The 18,542-nt window shown below is 55.2% G+C and overlaps 1 protein-coding gene across 4 annotated transcripts in view; it reads right to left on the reverse strand.

Annotated features, from left to right (window-relative positions):
* Positions 1-219: 219 nt before the first annotated feature.
* TRMT44 (tRNA methyltransferase 44 homolog) overlaps positions 220-18,542 on the reverse strand; it is a 29,254-nt gene continuing 10,931 nt past the window's right edge. For 2 of the 4 annotated variants that reach the window (XM_073237996.1, XM_073237993.1), the window contains 6 exons: positions 15,871-15,977; positions 14,698-14,881; positions 12,415-12,811; positions 10,092-10,208; positions 5,599-5,827; positions 4,962-5,433 (listed from right to left, as the gene is read on the reverse strand). In XM_073237996.1, coding sequence (XP_073094097.1) covers positions 5,370-5,433; positions 5,599-5,827; positions 10,092-10,208; positions 12,415-12,811; positions 14,698-14,881; positions 15,871-15,977 — 1,098 coding nt within the window. In that variant the 3' untranslated portion in view covers positions 4,962-5,369. Of the gene's footprint in view, positions 1,333-4,961; positions 5,469-5,598; positions 5,828-10,091; positions 10,209-12,414; positions 12,812-14,697; positions 14,882-15,870; positions 15,978-18,542 lie in introns of those variants that run through there. The other 2 variants (XM_073237995.1, XM_073237994.1) reach the window with 2 other exon arrangements.

The raw sequence follows: 18,542 nt of genomic DNA on the forward strand, positions 1-18,542 counted from the left end.
AATAGCAAGTCCCCAGCTTGTCCCTGCCTGCCTGCCTTGCGTTAGCAGCCTTGGTCCCGGCTGGGAATATCTTACCTCTAAGAGGAATTCAACAAGGTCATCCCTCAAGTATTTTTGAATCATCTACAGGAATATTTGCATTTCCTAACTTTCTCTACTGTAAACAAAAAATCTATATTCTTAAAGAATGAGCAAAAAAATTAGCTCTTGAAAGGAAATTTATTCAAGAATTAAACCCCACTGACTGCCATAGGCTTTCCAAAGATGGAAACACCGACTATAAGGCAAAACACCAGGAGGGGAAAAAACCCGAAGCAGCAGGCAGTGCAGACATTACCAGGAAACTGAGTTTTGCTCCACACGTGCCTCTGGGCGCCTGAATGGGCCTGACCCTGGCAAGACTGAAGACAAGGAGAGGACCTGGGTCCCTCCCTACTGAGAAGCCCCCAGGAGGACAGACCCCTAAACAGACGATGGTGACCCGGCGTGAAGGGCGCCGTCCTAACAGCTCACCGAAGATGCTGAGGGGGACAGGCCTCCAGAGAGACGGATGTGCCTGGAGGTGGAAGCACCGTTACTTGCCGAGCAGAAGGCAGGCAGAACAGCACATGGGAGGCTCAGAGGTGTGGGGCTCCCTGGAGCGGAGTCCCTGAGCCTGAGCGCCCTCACAGTCCATCTGGAAGGAGCAAGGCGCAGCTTGCCGCAGCTGCTGGCCCCGCCTCGGGGACTCTGATCAGCAGGGCTGGGGCGGGCGGGTGGGCCCCAAGACCCCACACTTCTAACAAACTCCCAGGTGAGAATGCCATTTGCCAGACTACACTACAGGGAGCAAAGGTCTGGAGCTTCCTCCCAATGCATTAGCCACCAGCCAAATGTGGCTATTTACATTTAAATTACATTTAAAATAAAAATCCCATTCCTCAGTTACACCAACCACATTTCAGGTGGCTAGGGACGAGTGGCTACGATGCTGGACAGTGTGGATCTGGGACATTTCCATCACTGCAGAAGGTTCTACTGGCTGCACTGGTCTAGGTGAGAGCTCAGCTGAGGAAGTAGCTGCCTGAGCTGAAGTCTCAGGGGCTGAGAGCAGGTGGAGGGAGATGAACCTGGGAGTTAGCCCGATGCTGAGGGCAGCTCAGCCAGCCCCAGGGCAGGGGCCTGGGACTCCTCATGGGTCTAGGGATGCTTTTCAGCCTTGAAGCTGTGGGAGCTGGCCAGCAGGCTGGGGGACAATGTGGTCACGTGTCCCTCAAAGCTGACAGCACAGGACGCTGGCTCCCGGTCATCATGCAGTACTTTACAAAGGACAAGCTCTTCCATTAGCAATAGCTATAAACATGGACAAAAAGAGCAGATGTTTGAAGGCAGTGGAGACTGACCAAAAACAGGTGAGAACTGGAGGCGAGCCTGCCCAAGGGTGCACGTGTGCACATGTGCACGTTCTGCATTGTACAGCTTTCCCTGGACCCTGCGTGGACCCTGCACTGCATGGGGGACAGACACCAGACGCAGAGCTGCTGTCTCACGGCCCTGAGGAGTCAGTGGACGGAATTTAGGGCTGCCAAAGCAACTGGAAATTGAGGGGAAAACCCTGGCGAGGAAGGACCCAAAGGAGGAGACACTCCAAAATCTGCCCATGACCTCCCCTGGAATCCCTGTCTGACTTGCCCAGGAAAAGGCTGAGAGTCCAAGAGCCGGGAATACAGCTGAGCAGAGCAGCCAGAGAGGAGACAAAGACTGGACTTCAGGTCCTGCCAAGTCGGGGACCAGGGAAAACCAGGAAAGGCCCACCTGTTCTGGGACTGCAGGGGCATGGAATAAGGGGTCGTAAGGGCAAAAATAAGAAACCATGTGTCTTAGAGCCTAGGGCCAAGCCCCCACCAAGCCAAAATCATTCACTGATAATTAAATGGGCACTAACATGAAAGTCAGTACACTTCATAGGAAGACGATAGAATTCAGAATCTACAATGTATCAGCCACAATATCCAGTATATTATATGGTCACAACAAAATAATCTAGTCATAGGGCGAAACAGGAAAAGGTGACTCACAGTTAACAGAAGTAACAGCAATAGACACAGGCCTGCAGATGTCCTGAATGTTGGCGACTGGCAGAAAAGGACTTTAAACCTGACAGATAATGGCTGAAGAGATGGAAAATCTCAAGAGAAATTACTTGTGAAAAAAAGTAAATGTAAACCCAGAAACAAAAATGACAGTATCTGAAAAAGTTTTTTAAATATCATCACTGAATAAGATTAACAGTAGATCGGCTACAACAGAGGGTCCAAGGAACTTAGAGACAAGACAGAAATTACCTCAACTCGGGCACGTGAAGAAACAAGACTGAATAATAAACAGAGCCTCAGTGACCAGTGGGCTGGTGTTACGTGACCTGATACACTACACATAGTCGGAAGTCTAGTGGGAGAGAGGACGGAGAAGAGAATTCTATGGGCTACTGGCTGATTTCTCTCCAAATACAATCAAAAACAGCAACCTAGAGATTTACAAAGTTCAACAAACTCCAAGGAGGAAAAATAAAAATAAAATCACATCTTACATAACATTATACAAAACTGCTGAAAACTAAAAACAAAAAACAAAAAATCTTAAAATCAGCCAGAGAAAAAGCATACATTGTGTATAGAGATACAAAAATAAAAATCACTATCAGCCTATCAGAAACAATAGTGGCCAAAAGACAAAGGAATGACAATTTAAAGAGCTAAAAAGAAAAATACTGTTGAGCCAGAATGTTACATGCAATCAACGTATCTTTCAAAAATGAAGACAAAATAAAGACATTTTCCTGGCAAATTAAAGTACAAGATGATATTGCCAGTAGACTTGTGCTACAAGAAATGCTAAAGGGAGATATTCAGGCTGAAAGGAGTTGACAGCAACTGGAAATTCGTAGGCACAAGGATGGAGAGAAGAAATGGTAAATACATGTGTAAATATAATTTTTTAAAAATATTCAAGTCAATGGACTGTTTCAAGCAAGAACAATGTACGCTCAGGTTTGCGCTATGAGGATGACAGCAGAGGACGGGAGGCATGTAAGTGGGATCACGCCCACTGTCGGGCTTCTCTCTTCTCTAGGAAGGGACTTTACTATCAGTGTAAGGCAGACACCGATAGGTGAAGGGTGCATATTATAAATCCTGAGCAACCTCGAGAAATCCCAGTCTGAGGAGAGACACAAAGTGCACACCACAACTTGCAACTGTGTGTCACAGGAAGAGGCTGTGGCCTCTCTGGGTTAATGAGCACTGAACCCCTAATTACCCAAGGAGTGGAAATGTCCTGGCTGCCCCGGAGCCCACATCCCCGGGGAGCAGCAGAGGCAGACAGACTGCTGTGTGGTTTCCGCTGATCTCCCAGCTCCGTGACCCTGGGCAGTCACCCCTGCTCCCCTCCCCGTGCAGAGAGGCCACCTGGGGTGAACCAGAGGCCCCCTCTGGAGCTGGATGAGCTGTGGCAATTGCCACCATGCTAACGACCCCACCAAGCACCTGCCTGGGGCCCAGCCTGATGGACCCCGAGCCCATTCCTTCCTTTCATCTCAGTTGCAGCCTCAAGGACCACAGACAAGGAAACTGAGGCGCTGCCCCTGCCGTCCAGGGCGGGAGGAGGACGAGGCGGCAGTGGTTTTTCATGCAAGATGGTGAGGGATGCAGGTGCTGGGGAAGAGGTCAGAGGGCAGTGACTTCCATGCCGGGGTCACCCTGACACCACCTCTGAGACGATGGCCCCATCCACGCACCAACTAAAGCACCATCATTGGTATTTTGTGTCCCGTTGATTTTCCTGTTAGCAGAACGGATCCGTTTTTGAAGAGCACTTCACTTTGCCCCTGACAATGGGAGGCCAGCGCCCCGGAGTGCACGATGGCACAGTGGGAGTGCCTTCCCTGGAGGGCGAGACACACCCACGTCCAAAGTAACCCTGAAGCCCTTGCTGGGAAAGCCTCCTGGGCGTCACTGCCAAGGTGTGAACCCCACTCCAGCAGCCGCTGTGACACTGGGCAAGTCACTCAACCTCTCTGAGCCTCGGTTCTTTCTGGGGCACCAGGTCACTGACCCCCCTCAAGGTGTGAGGTTTGAATATGACAATGGATATAAACTGTCGAGTGCAACAGGGCTTGGGAGACCAACAAGACAGCGCCTACCTCATGGGGACGGGGCACCCTCTCTGCACGCCAACCCGCCTCTCCCAGTCTGGGGGCCTTTGAGAGCCCTGCCTACACCGCCTGACGGAGGGCTCCGTGGGGACGGGCCAGGTCATTCCGGATGGCACAGTGCCCACCTCCTGAGTCAGAGCCCATGCTGACCAGGGGCGCTGGGAGGTAGGGGACCTCACCCACCGTCACCTGTGTTGAATGCACTTCTCAGCTCACTGGCTTCACACTCACATCTGTGAGTAGCAGGTTGGACGTGGGGAGGCTGCGGCTCCAGCTCCCAAACCCAGGGCTGCTTTCAGGGAATTGTGCTCCTTCTGTCCTGCCACTCAGGGCTTCCTACACCAGACGGCCCCCACAAAAGTGGGACCAGGTTGGGAGGGGCTCTGCAGCCAGGAAACCCCTCCCAGGACCCACCTCACGGGTCAGAGCGGCTCCATGCGCTCAGAGCAACCAGGACCTCTCCCGGGGCCCCCACACCAGGGTGAGGCTCGGGTGGGCTGGTCTCCACACGGGGTTGGGAGGCAGCCCTGGGACCTGGGGCTCCCGAGGGCAGGGCCCGTGCCCCACCCTGGTGGTGCTGCCTGAACAGGGTGCCTCTCAGAGGAAGAAGTGTCCCCTCAGTGCCATGGGCAACACCACCACCCACACTCCAGACACTACTGAATGGGAAGGTCGCCAGGGCATATTCTTTGGAAAACTGAGGACAGAACAGTGTACGACGATGCCATCTTTTGTGTAATCGTACATAAAACACACGAAGACTATGCTCTGTAATCAAAAGAACCAGCAGTGTGTCTGGAAGCAGCAGGGAGAAGGGCGGGGGCGGCGGCTGTGCCCATGGCACAGGCCTCCGGCCTTGGTCACACCGTGCCCGGATGCTTGCTATCGTCAGCAGGAGCCACGGGGGGAGATGGGGCACCTCCTTTGGTTCTAAGGCAGAAACAACCCCCACGTGTTACAGCTTTTTAGAATCCCGTGTCCGGCAGGGCGCGAGCGGCTGGCTTTCCGGCCCAGGCGGGCGGCGGTGCAGCCGGAGGCAGCCGCTCTCCTCAGGCAGGCAGGCAGAACCAGGCCTGGGGCGGCCGGCTGGGCACATCTCCGTCCTCAGCAGTGCGAGCGGGCCGAGAACCCTCAGGCTCTCATTCTCATGCAGTCTGAACGCACTTGGCGGCCCCACTCACAATGCAAACCCAGCTCTCGGCTGGGCTGGGTCAGGAGTGACCTGCCGGCTCCAGTTGTCACTGTTTATGTAACACGCTTGTATCACCATGAAAATCTGGAGGGAGGAAGAAGGGAAATGGCCGGGAACCCAGGAGCCCAGGAAGGGCAGGACTCGGAGGGACCGGGGCCTTTCTCCCTGGCTCAGCCTCCCACCCGGCGCCACGCGCAGGGCACACGCGACTCACAGAGCCTGCTTGTCCGTCTTGGGAGTCTGGGATGGCCGCAGCTCGGCCGGCCCGTGCGCAAACGGGCAGCGGTCTGCAGGCAGCACGCAGCCGTCAGGGTGATGCACGGAAAACCAACAGACTCGGGTCTTGAAAGCTTCGGAAAACAGCCTCTGTCTGGCCTTTGGCCGCTTTTCCTTCCGCAGCCCCTCTTCTCTCCAGTCACGGATGTGGACTCTCCCCTTCAGAACTGCGGTTTGGGAGAAAACAGACACAGCCCAGAAGTTACCCTGAAAGCTGACCGCTTCACAGGGTCTGTGAGGCCCCAGCTCAGGGGAGGGGGGCAGCCCCCAGGGCTGGGGACGCAGCAGCAGGAGCGCAGTCTCCACCTCGGCAAGCTGGCTCGGAGTGCGCCCCCGGCACCAAGAGCCCCCACGTGACTGGGGGGCGCAGTGATGGAGGCAGACCCGGGAGCCCAGCCAGGGAAGGGAGGGCAGGAAACAGAAAGGAGAGTGGCGTCCCTGGTGAGGAAGCTGCAGCGTCAGGGTGGGAGCTGTCCGGGCAGCATGCTGGACTCTGGGGGAGAGGTGCAGAGCCCCGTGCAGAGCCAAGGTCCTGGCAGCGAGGGGATCTAGGGTGTGGCCTTGGGGGAGAGAGGCTGGGGCAGCTGGGGGGTGGGCTTGGAGGAGACCAGGCTGGGGACCTGGCAGACCAGGCACCACAGGCATGGTCCCTATTTCGGACAGTAAGCTGGAAACCGTTTCATCTGCAGGGGGCACGGGTCCCCGAGGGCCACATCCCCTCATCGCAAAGGGCAAAGGACCAAGGCATGAAGCGGCCCTTTCTGGGCAGGGAAGGATGAGGGGCAAGCTGCAGGAGCCACCAGGCTTGCTGGCACCCCCACCACCAGAGCCGCCGACAGCGGGTCAGGGGACAGCAGCCCCGTCAGCAGGGAGCAGTGGGCAGCTGAGCCGGGGGGCACACAAGAAGGGGGCTGTGGCCCCTTCAGCTCACCAGCCCACCATGGAGCTGCCCCCCGAGCCAGCTGCCCCCAGTTGGGGTGAGCCTCCCGGGAGCTTCCCCGGGCTGTTCACCATGAGAAGCCAAGTCCATGTGAAACGAGGCCAAAGCAACCAAATCTGTCTGGTTTTCCCTGGAAGCTGTGAACCCACCAGAGACGGAAAGGCTTGGGGAGAAATAAAGGAAGCGTCCTCAGTCAGTCTGGCTCTCCCACTTCTAACGAGAACTTACAAGTAGGAACTAAAGCTTGGACTTGGATTTCAAATCTCCTCGGCAACACCGAGACAGTCTGTCTTCACAGACAGGTACTTATTAAATAATTTCCCTTGAAACCAGACAAAGGAGCAGAGAGGCGCCCCGGGAGGGGGAGTCATCCTCACGGGAGGCCACAAGCGCCTTCCCCAGCCTGCACACTCAGGCTGGGGGACCCTGCTGAGCTCCACAGATGTTCCCACAGTGGTGCCCTCCCGGCGCAGCGGTGACGCATCCCAGCGGGTGGGCAGCCTAGACCCCTGAAGTGTGTGTGCAAGGAGCCCTGGAGGCAAGATCCCCATCAGGCTCCTGGGGCACATGCCCCAGGAAGGAGAGGGGCCCTGGCCCAGCCTCATGGTCTGGACGTGCTCGAGAGAAATCTGGAAGAGATGGCAGGGTCTTGTTGGTGCCAAAGGCAGGTCGGGCCTGGGCCCCTCCCCTCAGGCCAGGCCGGCTCTCAGTAGGTCCTCCTGGGAAGCCTCAGGAAAGAAGACAACACCCAGCCAGCCACGTTTTTTGGAGCAATACCTGCAGGGCCTGGGAGAAGGGGCCCAGCCAAGATTTCTAAGGCCTGGAAAGTGGGTGCTAAGGACTGGAGACGGCAGAGGCCAGGGTGCTGTGGAGCTGGCCAGAGCCCACATGCTCCCCCACGTGCCCAGGCTGGAGGCAGTGCCCTGCAGTCCCCTCCCATCCCGGGCAGGTCTGGGCCAGGTGCCCAGGCGCCCAGGCACTGCCCTCCTGGTGCACACACTCCAGCCAGCTTGCAGTCAGACCACCAGGAGATTCCTGCCGGTGCAGGAATGTGCTCCTGATTTTAAAGAAGAATTATAGGAACAGAATACACTCTACCCAGGTTCACTTCCCAACACGTTTCTGAACATTTCTTCCCCAAAGTATACACTTTCTCAGATTTGAACACAACACACAAAACCCACTGCTCCATCTCCTCCTTTTCTGACAGTGGACGCTATCTTAATCAGTGTTCTGAGAAACTGGCTTAAGATTCTTCCAGAAATCACTATGGGCAATTTATGGGACAGTGCCACGTGCTGAGGTCCTGGTCAGACGTGGCCTGGGTCAGCAGCCTGGCCTCTCCACTCATGGGAGACCTTGGGCAAGTCTCCAACCTCTCTGAGTAGTGTCTGCATCAAGACCACTAGCTAAGGGATTGAAGAGACGTGCGTAGACCACTCAGTGCAGTGCTGTCACCGATGTGCTCCACCGGCCGGAGCTTCCTGACCACAGGCACAGGCCAGGCTGCGCAGGCCCCAGGAAGGCGCAGGCCAAGAGCGTGGGTCCCCTCCATGCAGCAGCCCCAGTGCTGCCTGGCACTTAGCCGGGGCTTGGCACTAGCTGAACTGAAAGCATCTGAAGTCGTTTTACATTCTTAACTTGTAAACATTACTAGAGACCCACTGTGTTAATTAAAAAAAAAACACTATCCTGCAGAGACAAGGCCCAGCTTTGATGCATACTTTTTGCATGACTGCAGCAGAATGTTTACTCAGAGCCCCGTCTCAGGCTGCCTCCTCAGAAATGTTTCCAACAATAAATATGCTCCCCCATGGTGAACTGCACAGAAAAGCAATCACATACATGCGTATTTAAGATAGAAAAAAAGCTATTATTTCATGAAATTAAATCAAAAAAATGTGCTGGGAAAACCAGAAGAGCAGCCCCTCTGAGCCGCACGAAGAAATGTAATTGTCTAAAGCTTTGCAGAAGGGAGAGGAGACCCCAGGCAGCCTGTGCCGGGCCCTGCTGGAGGGGGATCCCCTTCAGTTCAAGAAGGGCCCCCTCCACTCACTCACCTGTGGGGACCTGCCTAACCCAGCCACAGCCCCAGCAAGCACCCCACAGACGGAGGCCCCAGTCCTGTGGCTAACTGCCACCCTAACAGCAGCAGCCACTGGAGAGAAGCCAGGTTTAAGCAAAAACCCAGTGTAGCCCCACAAGGGCAACCAGGCCACCCGATGGCATGGCAGATGCTTTCCTGAACTCACACAAACACACGGAGGGGCAGGTGGGTGTACCTGAGTGCAGACATGGTAGGGCTGCACCCAAGCTCACATGCACACAAGGTGGAGGTGGGGTGGGGGGTGCACCTTAGCTCATGTGCATGCATTGGGGCAGCACCCGAGTGCATGCATGGAGGGAGCACCCAAGTTCACACACACACATGGGGGAGGGGGAGGGGGAGGGGTGGGTGCACCCAAGCTTGCGTGCAGGCATGGGGGTGCACCCGAGTGTACGCATGGTCGGGGGAGAACCCCAGTGCATGCGAGGAGGTGGGGAGAGGAGGCAGCACCCCACTCCTTCAGGGGTTGCAGGCTGAGGGAGTGCACGGATTAGCGTCCGTCCACTGTGGGCCAGCCGAGGACTCCTTCCCCACCATCTGCCCAAGTCACGGTCCAACCCATACTCCACAGCAGCACAAAGTTGGGGGTGAAGGATCTGCCCAAATACTGGGGTTCAGGTAGCTGCCTGCATACCCGCAAGGCCTCCAGGCCCCGCCCACAGATGGCACCCTGTGAGCTGGGGACCCTGGAACCCAACAGCCTCCCCATTGTGAGGAGGGTGAGGTGAGTGTGCGCCACAGGATTTCTTGCTGTGACGTGGCTGTGCACCAAAGCAGGGGGCTCAGGCTGCAGGGCGAGGCCCGGCCCGGCCGCAGGGAGCGCAGCGTCTGGCCGGGGCAGCAGGGCGCAGCGAGGTGACGCGACGCAGGACATGTGACAGAAGCACGGGCGGATCCGGGGGCCCCAGGCAGGACTGCGTGGGGCAGACACAACTGTTCAGGAAAGGTGCCCTGGACCAGGGAGAGGGCGCTCAGGGTGCTCGTCCACAGGCCGCCCAGGGCCAAAGCCCCGCCCGAACCTCAGCCCGGGAGGCCCTCAGCCATGCGAGCCCAGCCCGCAAGCTCTCAGCGCGGCTCCTCCTTCCGTGTGAGGGGCAAGCAGATCGGGCCCAGGGGGAAGCAGGCCTGGGGTGGTGCCGGAGGGCACGAGAGGTAAGGGCGGCGTGGCCGGTGCCCTGACCCGGCGGAGATGCTCACACGGTGACTCCCTGTTCTCTTTTCAACTTCCCTGTAAGTCTGTCCTGCTCTAAGATACAGTTCATTTAGGGAAAATGGAAGGTGGGGCTGGGAAAGAGGGACGTCAGAAGCTCCTGCTGCCTTAGGCGCGGTAGAGCGTGCCGTCGGGTATCTGAGAAACAGGCCCATGTCAGGCTAAGTCCCTTACCTTCAAACACCTGGTGGTTGTTTCTAAGCAGCGTCTGCAGGCCTCCGCATTCCCGCTTCAGCCGCTGTAGAGTCTCCCTGCCCAGCTTGCTGGCCACTTCAGCCAATGAAAGGCTCTCTGTTAACAAAGGGGTTTCCCCAAACAACAAAAGGCTGTTACAGACCCGTTCCCCAGGCACAAGCTGTTGGGCCTGGAAATCAACACCAGGCCCATACATTCAAATCCCTCATGTGTGTCAGCAGGAGGGACCCCGAAAATTTAAATTTAATTCAGTGCACACCTCACAACAGCTGGAACTACACAGGCACAGCCGCCACCACCCCAGGGGCCTGGAACTTGCCACCTGCCAGGCCCTGCTTAGTGTCTCACTTCCCCCCACCCAGCCAGCCACCCAGCCAGCCTCTAGGTGAGCCCAGGAGAGCTGCGCCCCAGGCAGAAGATGAGCGCCTCAGCCCCAGGGGCAGCAGCTGCTCTTCCTGCTGTGACTCCACCTATCAGAGCCCAGCAGACTTCCATGCCACCTTCCTGCCCCTGCAGGGGGAGGGGTCCCCCCAAGCCCCACGGTGCGCCAACCCTCACACGCACAGCTTTGGCCACCACCGCGCAGCTCCTCAGAGCCTCCTCTCAGCTGCTTTGCCTGATACGTGTGCGTCCTGACCCAGTCGTGAGGGCAGGGGCCACCTCCTCCCACCCGTGTCTCCCCCAGCCATGCCTTGCAGAGCACAGATCCCAGGTGCAAGTTAGTCAGGGCAGACCCACTCATACACACACAGGGCTCAGAAACATGGCGGCCCCGTGCCTGGGGGGCTGGGGAGGGGGTCACTCACTGCAGGGACCAAAGTATGGGAGGCCCACCTGTGGTGGGAAGCCCGCCGGCTGGGAGGCCCAGGGCACTGCTCCACCTCACGGGTACAGGCTTCCCCCGCCCCAGGCTGAAGGCAGCCCCTCTGGGAAGGACAGTGCCTTGGCACCCTAGATGCCCCCGGTGGGTGGGCAGGCCTGAGCTTGGATGGCCGAGCAGCCCACTAGGTCCCCGAGCCTAGGGAAGTGTTCGCTCACAGAGGGCGCCGTGTCCCAGGCAGACAAGCATCCTGAGCTCAGCCATTCCCAGAGGACTTACCCGAATACCTGCAGGGCTCCCTGCCCCCCACGCATGCTTGGGCCCTGTGCCCTTTGTGGCTCCACTTCATGGCTTCAAGCCCCCCAGACCCAGCCTGCCCTTCTCCTCACTCTGGGCCCGCCTCAGCAGGGCACACCTAGGGAAGTGGGGTGCCAACCCAGAGAATGCCCCACAGCACCTGGGGGCCTGTAAGCAGCCACATGGGTGCTCAGCCACTTGGACCAGGGAGGCTCTGGCCAGGGCTGCCACGGGATCCCTAGAAGTTCTGATCAGACGTAACAGGGCCGGGGGATTCCTGGAAAAGGGAACATGCTCAACGGTGCAGCCACGTCACTAGTACAAGAGACGGGAGTGCAGTGATGCAGACACTGGGGGCAGGACAACATTCGGGGGAGGGGGAGACCAGGCCCAGAGAGGAGAAGCCATCGCTGCCTCCTCCCTGGCCTGTGCCACCAGGCAACCGGCCGGACAGCAGTCCCAGCAGGCTGAGGGACGCAGGCTGAGGGACAGGACGCGAGTTCCCCCAGCGACCGCAGTGCAGCCCCACAGTGCCCCCTGGCGGCTGACGGTCCCGGTCCCGGGGGCAAGTGCAGGCAGGAAGCGGCCCCTCGGCCAGCGGCCCTGGGAGCCAGGAGCATTGCCCGACCTGACTTCATAAAGATGGTGGGACCTCATACCCTGGTCCCTCTCCCTCTTGAACGCCACTAGTTCCAGCACGCTACCCATCCTGTGACAACAGATACAATTTTCTCCCTCCCATAGTGTCTAATTTTTGCATTTTGAGGATTTCAAAGAGAATTATCAAACCACAACATCTCCAAAACATTATCACATATTCAAGGGGCCAGTGCCTTTCCTGGCATTCAGTAACTTGTTCTCTATTTGGATAATTTCTGTAGACTAAAAACGAGTGGCTCTAGGCCCTCAGGCCGGAACATGTCTGTAGAGGTTAGGTGGGGCCCAGACGTGACCCTCTGACCTTAGCTTACTCCTGTGAGGGAGCCGAACCCCTATACGCCAACAGGAACTACATGGAAGACGTGTAAGCGAGCTGATAAACGGCCTATTCCTCAGCAATGCCCCTTTACGATACAGTCGGTTAAAACGACCGCATGCTTTGAATGGGTCACAAAGGAGGCAAAGGGGGACTGAGTCACTGCCGGACACCCAGCACACAGCAGCCCCAGGGTGCGGGGCGGTTACCTCCTCGATTCCAGGTCTTCAGGCAGCCACTCTGAGAGCTTCTTGTGTTTAACTGGTTTCCACCCAACAACAAATTCGCCACGTGCAAAACCACTTGGTCAACGAAATCCCGAGGGAGGGCAGAACAGTTCCTCGGGCACTCAGCTTTTTCTCTGGGGTGAAATCCGGTCAGCCAGGGTCCTTCCGGCCGGGCCTCCACCCCTGGCTCGGCGCCCCCAGCTCTGTGGCCGTCAGGGTGACCAGTACCGCCCGCGGCAGCTGGCGGGGGAGGAGCAGGCCCCTTGCCAGGGCAGTTCCCGGGGCAGCGCTGTCGGCCGTTAATGTACTGGGTTCTCTGCGCATCGACGGGAACTTCTTGGGAGGGCGGGTATGTTCTCGATTTCCCAAGGAGACACACCTGCATTTGGAGAGAGGGACGTGAGCGCCTTGGCTGGCTCCTGCGACACTTCACCGCTCTCCACGGAACTCTCCTGTTCTGGCGTGCAAGTCACCTAAGTTCTAGAAAGCTATCATGAAAGAATCCTTATTTTAAAAACTAATACCAACATAAATGACTTAAAAAAAAAAGACTAACAGCAAAAGTCCATGAAAAATCTCATTGCTGAGGCTTCCCAAGATAACATGCACATCGGGTCCACATTACTGAGATTCCTGCGCCATTCTACACACTCCCTCATGTCAGCCTTGTTCACACCCACCTCCGTCTCTCATGCACCCCCGGATGGTGACCCTGAGAGCTCTCAAAGTGAGAATCTTCCCACCAACCTTGCCAGAGCCAGGGAGGCATGTGCAGACTCATTTCCTTCTCGTACACCCAGAGGCTCCCTGCAGGAGCCCCTGGGAGAGTGAGGCCCAGTCCAGCAACACTGCCCTGAGCACAGCACTTCTGACTTCCTCCCTGGCCATTAACTACAAAGCCAGGTCACAGACAATGAAAGCAAGCGAACCTAATCATATCCGAGCCACCACTTCCTGCTCCCCAGCTCTGCCACTGATGCATGTGTGATCTGGGGCAGGTGACAACTTCCCCGCATGGCTGACCTGTGACCAGTCCTCACTAAACATGACTCCTGGTCTGACCCCAAAATATCCAGTGGCTGTAAGAAAGCTGAGGCTCAGAGAGATCACGGCCTAGCCCAGGTGCCCAACCAGCAATGGAATGAACGCAGAAGTCAAGCCAGCTGCATCCTTATCCCCACCTACGTGACCCAAACTCTAGCCATTTTCAAGTCAGCGCCGACCTCAGGAGACCATGCCTTGCCAAAGGACAGGGAGGGCACTTAGAGAGCAGCATGAGGGCCCCGAGGCCAAGCCCTGCAGGAGGTTCCCAAACAACACTGAGCAGGGCCGGCGGTGCTGCGCCTGTGCCTGGCGTGCCGCGGGCCCGGTCCCTTCCGCGGCGAGCACCTGCCGGAAGACACCGCCCCACACAGTCCTCACGGTCTTCCAGCCGAGCCAAGGAGAGCTGCTCCTCCCCACCCGGCAGACCAGGACACGGCTGCAAGGCGGTGGCAGAGCCAAGGGCTGAGCCATCTGTCACCCTTTTCACTGCGTGCAGCCATCCAGCGGGTGATCTGGGTTGGACAGGATCTAGGTTTTGTCTTTCAAAAAGAGCACATGGCAACTACGGAGCCTCCCAGAAGAAAGCAGAGACAGTGTGAGCTGATGTCAGTCCTTCCCAGGACGCTTCCCATGGGCCAAGCCTGGGCAGCACTGGGCGGGAAGGCCTCCCTCTCGGCCCTGACCACCAGCAGTCTCAAGGACACGCTGGAAGCTTCCAGAGACTGTGCAAGCGTCAATTTCCACCCACCCACACTACAGTTCAGGCAAATCTGAACAAAGGAAGCTTTTAATGAAAAAACTTGGAATCCTTTTTAACTTCTGCAACAAATTTTACTTCCAGCTAATTATTTGGGAATCCAAGGAGTCAGAATTCAGAGCGTTCAGCCTCAGACAACACGAGGGTTGGGAACTTCTACACAAGCAAAGTGGACCCCTACCCTGGAAAGCCCCGGGGCCACTTGTAGTTTCTGGAAAGGAAACCGAGACCTGGTGAGGGTCCTTGCAGCACCACCCCAGGCCTGGAGAAGAAGTGCCGGAAGGCCTCCAAAAGAGGGGCCGCACGGACAGAACAGGCCTCTGAGGCCCGCGACGGCCGAGACGCTGGCCTCCGCACGGGCGCCTCTGGGACACTCCCCGTCTCGGGCGCCGCAGCGTCTCCCGGCCCCGGGCCCCGGCCCCGCGCTGTCCGCCCGAACGCCGGCCCGGCCCGGAGGGACGCACCCTCTTGGTCGAGGGGATCCTCAGGCAGTCCTCCTCCACGCGGAAGCCGCACGCCACGCCCACTTCCTCGACGAAATCGAGGTACTCCCGGTACTGCGTCTTGGCGCTCTGCCTCCGGCGGTACTTCCCCGCGAAGTCGAAGAAGCAACAGGGGAGAAGGAAGAAGCGGCAGCTGTAGGAGGACCTTCGGGGGGACCCACACCCCCGCGTTTCCCGGCGTCACAAAGAGGCCTCGGCAGAAAGCCACGTGGCAACCGCGTATCGGGGTAAAATATACATGTCCGCTGCTGGATGATTTTGTTTTCTATATAAAAAGGTGAATTAGGGGCTCTCCTGTCCCCTCCTGGCGTGAGCCGGGAGCTCTGTCCTTTCACTTTATCTCTAAACACTTTATCTCTGTACCTTGCTCTCCTAACAACAACAAAAAAGGTGAATTACTGCCCTCCCCAATTTAATTTTAGAAATAATACATCTTTTCAACAAAATATGAATTTACCTTTACAAAAAATATTTTTCCATGGCAGTTAATTCTTGTCAACAATAACCACCACTTCCTGAAGTGCTCTGAGGTTTTAGTGGTGCATTTCAGAGGTGGGCACAACAAAGCCTAAGTTTCCTCCTGACTCCGCTACACCTGGAGAGCTGAAGCCGTTCTAAGGAACCCTGGAGAGAGGACACTTGGCAACACAACAGGCTGCGGCAGCACCGTAACCTGCACCTTGATGGATACGAGAGCTTACGCCGTCCCTGGGAGGTGCGCACAGCTTCCACCGAAAGGACACCATCGCTGCGAGAATCTCTATACCGGCAGGGCTTTCCTCTGAAGGCAAACCCTCCTATCAGAAAAACCTCCCCAGAAATGACACACCTTTCAATGCTGATAGGTATATCACAGAAGTGACAGAATTTCAGTTAGCACTGTCCAACAGAAATATCATGTGAACAACATACGTTAACTCTGTATTATCCAGTAGCCATATTTTAAATAGTAAAATAAAACAGGTGGAACTTATTTTAAATTTAACCCAATACATTCAGTATATTATCATTTCAACAATCTGAACAAGCTACATTTCGAATGCTCAGTCATCGCAAGCAGCTGGTTTTGGACAGGGAGGTTTAGGTTACGAAACATCCCCAGCCATTCACAGGCCAACTTCTCCACTGACTCACCTGGCTGCAATGACGGGTATCCACGGTGTTAGTTCATCAGAATGGTTGCCTATTAACCAATCAACATCAGGGAAAAGGGTCTTATCATTTGGCGTGATTGCACCTTCCTAAAAGAAAACACAAACAAGACTGAGTGTTCAGTAAATAAACAGAGAGCCACTGAGGCAGCCAGGCGGGGCGGGAGGGCGAAGGCCCTGCAGAGGCAGAGCTTGCTGCCCCAGCCCTCATCTCAGCACCCTGGGCTTCTCCTGTAAAAGGCAGAGGAGTCCGCTGTGAGCAGACAGTAATGCTGCGTGGCATCTCTAAACCGAAAGGTTTTCCCTTTGAAGGCAAATCCTCCTACCATCAGAAAAAACTTCCAAAAAATGACACACCTTTCAATGCTGGACACACCTTCAATTAGCACCGCCTAACAGAACTATCACGTGGGCCACATGCATCTCCAGGGCCGGGACCAAAGTGAAGGCACCTGGCTCCACGTCTGCCCGGAGGCCTTGAAATACTGGCAACTTCCAGCATCACCACCAGAGAGGCCAGCAGCTCCCTGAGTAACAGAAACGTGCTCCTTCACTGAGACTTACAAAGGAGCTACCAGAGACGGGACACAGGAACCATTTCACCTTTGGCAGAACATGGGCATAAGAAATGGCCCTAAGTGTGGGTAGGTGGAAAGCAGCAACGTCTGAAGCTGATTTAAAACCTCAGAAGTCCTTCAATCTCCATGATGAAGTGTATTTATGGAAAGAGAAGAGGAATTTACATATACAAGTTTGCATAACTCTTCTTGCTATTCTGCTCTTGTCTTCTGTAAACTCTCAGATGGAAGTAAAAACCCACTGAAAAGGCGTTCTGCTGATTTCTGTAGTTGAGTGAGACACACTTGCTTTACGATCCAAGAACTTGCAATGAACACCAACCTCTGTGTCAACAGCAGGCCATCGCTCGTTACTGAACTCACTAAGCTCAACAGTCCATCTGTCAGTCAAAACTATGCAAGATGCTGTCCGTCTTCAAACTGAGGAAAGAATGCCCGACAGTAAGCGGGAGTGTCACCCTCAGGGAGGGCGGTACGACACTTTTCAGGGTCTTCCCTCATAAACAACGCAACTACAAGAGTCTTCTGCAGACATGACATACACAGAAAGAGAACCCAAATTCTACAATTATTCTGGTTCTTAAATTGAGTACATACTCTTCTATTTACGTATAAAATACTGAAAATAGTATTGCTCAAATAGTCAAAGCATAACTTCAAAGCAGGAAAAACAAACCTTTGATATCATTTATTCTTTATTTCTTCCCAGTCCGGATTTAAATTTGCCTCCCTTTAAATGGCCTTTATTAGTAAGTTTGCACATGTGAGCGCCATGATCACATTCACATCACCTTGCCAGCAGCACTAGATAACAAAGCCCTCCTGCTGTACGCAGTTCTGGCACCCTGGGTACAGCAAATGGCGATACTCCCATTTCATACACAGATTCACAAACAGAACTAAGCCACTTTGTGATCAGCACAATACTGTTTTCAAAACGTGTTTTTTCCTAATTGTCTCTTGCTTACAATCAAATGCTTTTGAAAAAAAGCAGTCATCTCCTACACTTGGCCTATGATGTCCAGATTGAACCTACTCATGGAAATCACTCATTTACTGGGAAACACCCAAATCACGACCTTGCCAACACAAGCAGGCTGTCCAGCCACGTCCCAGGCAGGTGCAGCAGAACGAGGAAGCATCCACCCTTGTAATTAGCCCTCGATGAGCAGGGCTCCAAGGAACTACGACCAAAGGCTCACGTGTCATGGGAGACACGAGACACTGAACACGGAGCTCTCGTTAGCAGGCCTGAGGAGCTGGGGTAGAGGTCCCAAGTCCACAGAAAGATCTGAGGCGAGCTGCTGGGCACCATCAAATCAAGACCTAGAGCCTTACACCCATTCTCCAGGGGGCGCCTCATGCCGGAGGCTCTTCCCCAGGCTCGCGACGTGAGCAGAGGGCTGGGTCAAGTGCTGTCTGAACTGCTTACCCAAAGAAATTAATTTGCTTTGTCACAAACAAAGGGCAACAGGGAAGCCTGTAACCCACCACGTTACTCCTTTTGTTCCAGACATCAGCCTCTACCTAAACTCAGCCCGGCTGCAACAGTGTAGTGGCTCATCTGCATGCACACCTACCCATGCACCTGCTTCGATGACTTCAAACCGGAGACTTAAAAGGTCTTAACTTATGATGTATGAGCATATAAGCAAATGCAAATTCCTGGACCATAAAAGACAACATAATTTAAAAAATAGTGAAGAGCTGTCAGGCAGCTACAATGATCTTCCCTTCCTTTAGTCTCTTTAAAAATATCTGCATTATTCTTCTCAACTCTAAAAGAAAATGAGAGAGAATATATAAAAAGTCTCAACTTTATTTTCTATTTACAGATGAATACCTAAGATTTGTTTCAAAATAACCGTGGGGCCACCGCTGGCCAGCGAGATACAGAACCATCGCTGGAGCTGGCCGCTGCGGCGCTGTGGTTCATCATGCTCTTCTCTCCACCTTTGTGTATTCTTGACATTTTGCATAATGAAAAGTCGGATTCTTTACATTTCTCAAGACAGCATTCTGCCCTCTGTTGGGCAGGAAACTGTCCTAGTCGCAGCAGGCGCTGCAACCCCGGGAC

The sequence above is a fragment of the Manis javanica genome, chromosome 5 (genome assembly GCF_040802235.1).
Source record: "Manis javanica isolate MJ-LG chromosome 5, MJ_LKY, whole genome shotgun sequence".
Lineage (NCBI taxonomy): Eukaryota > Metazoa > Chordata > Mammalia > Pholidota > Manidae > Manis > Manis javanica.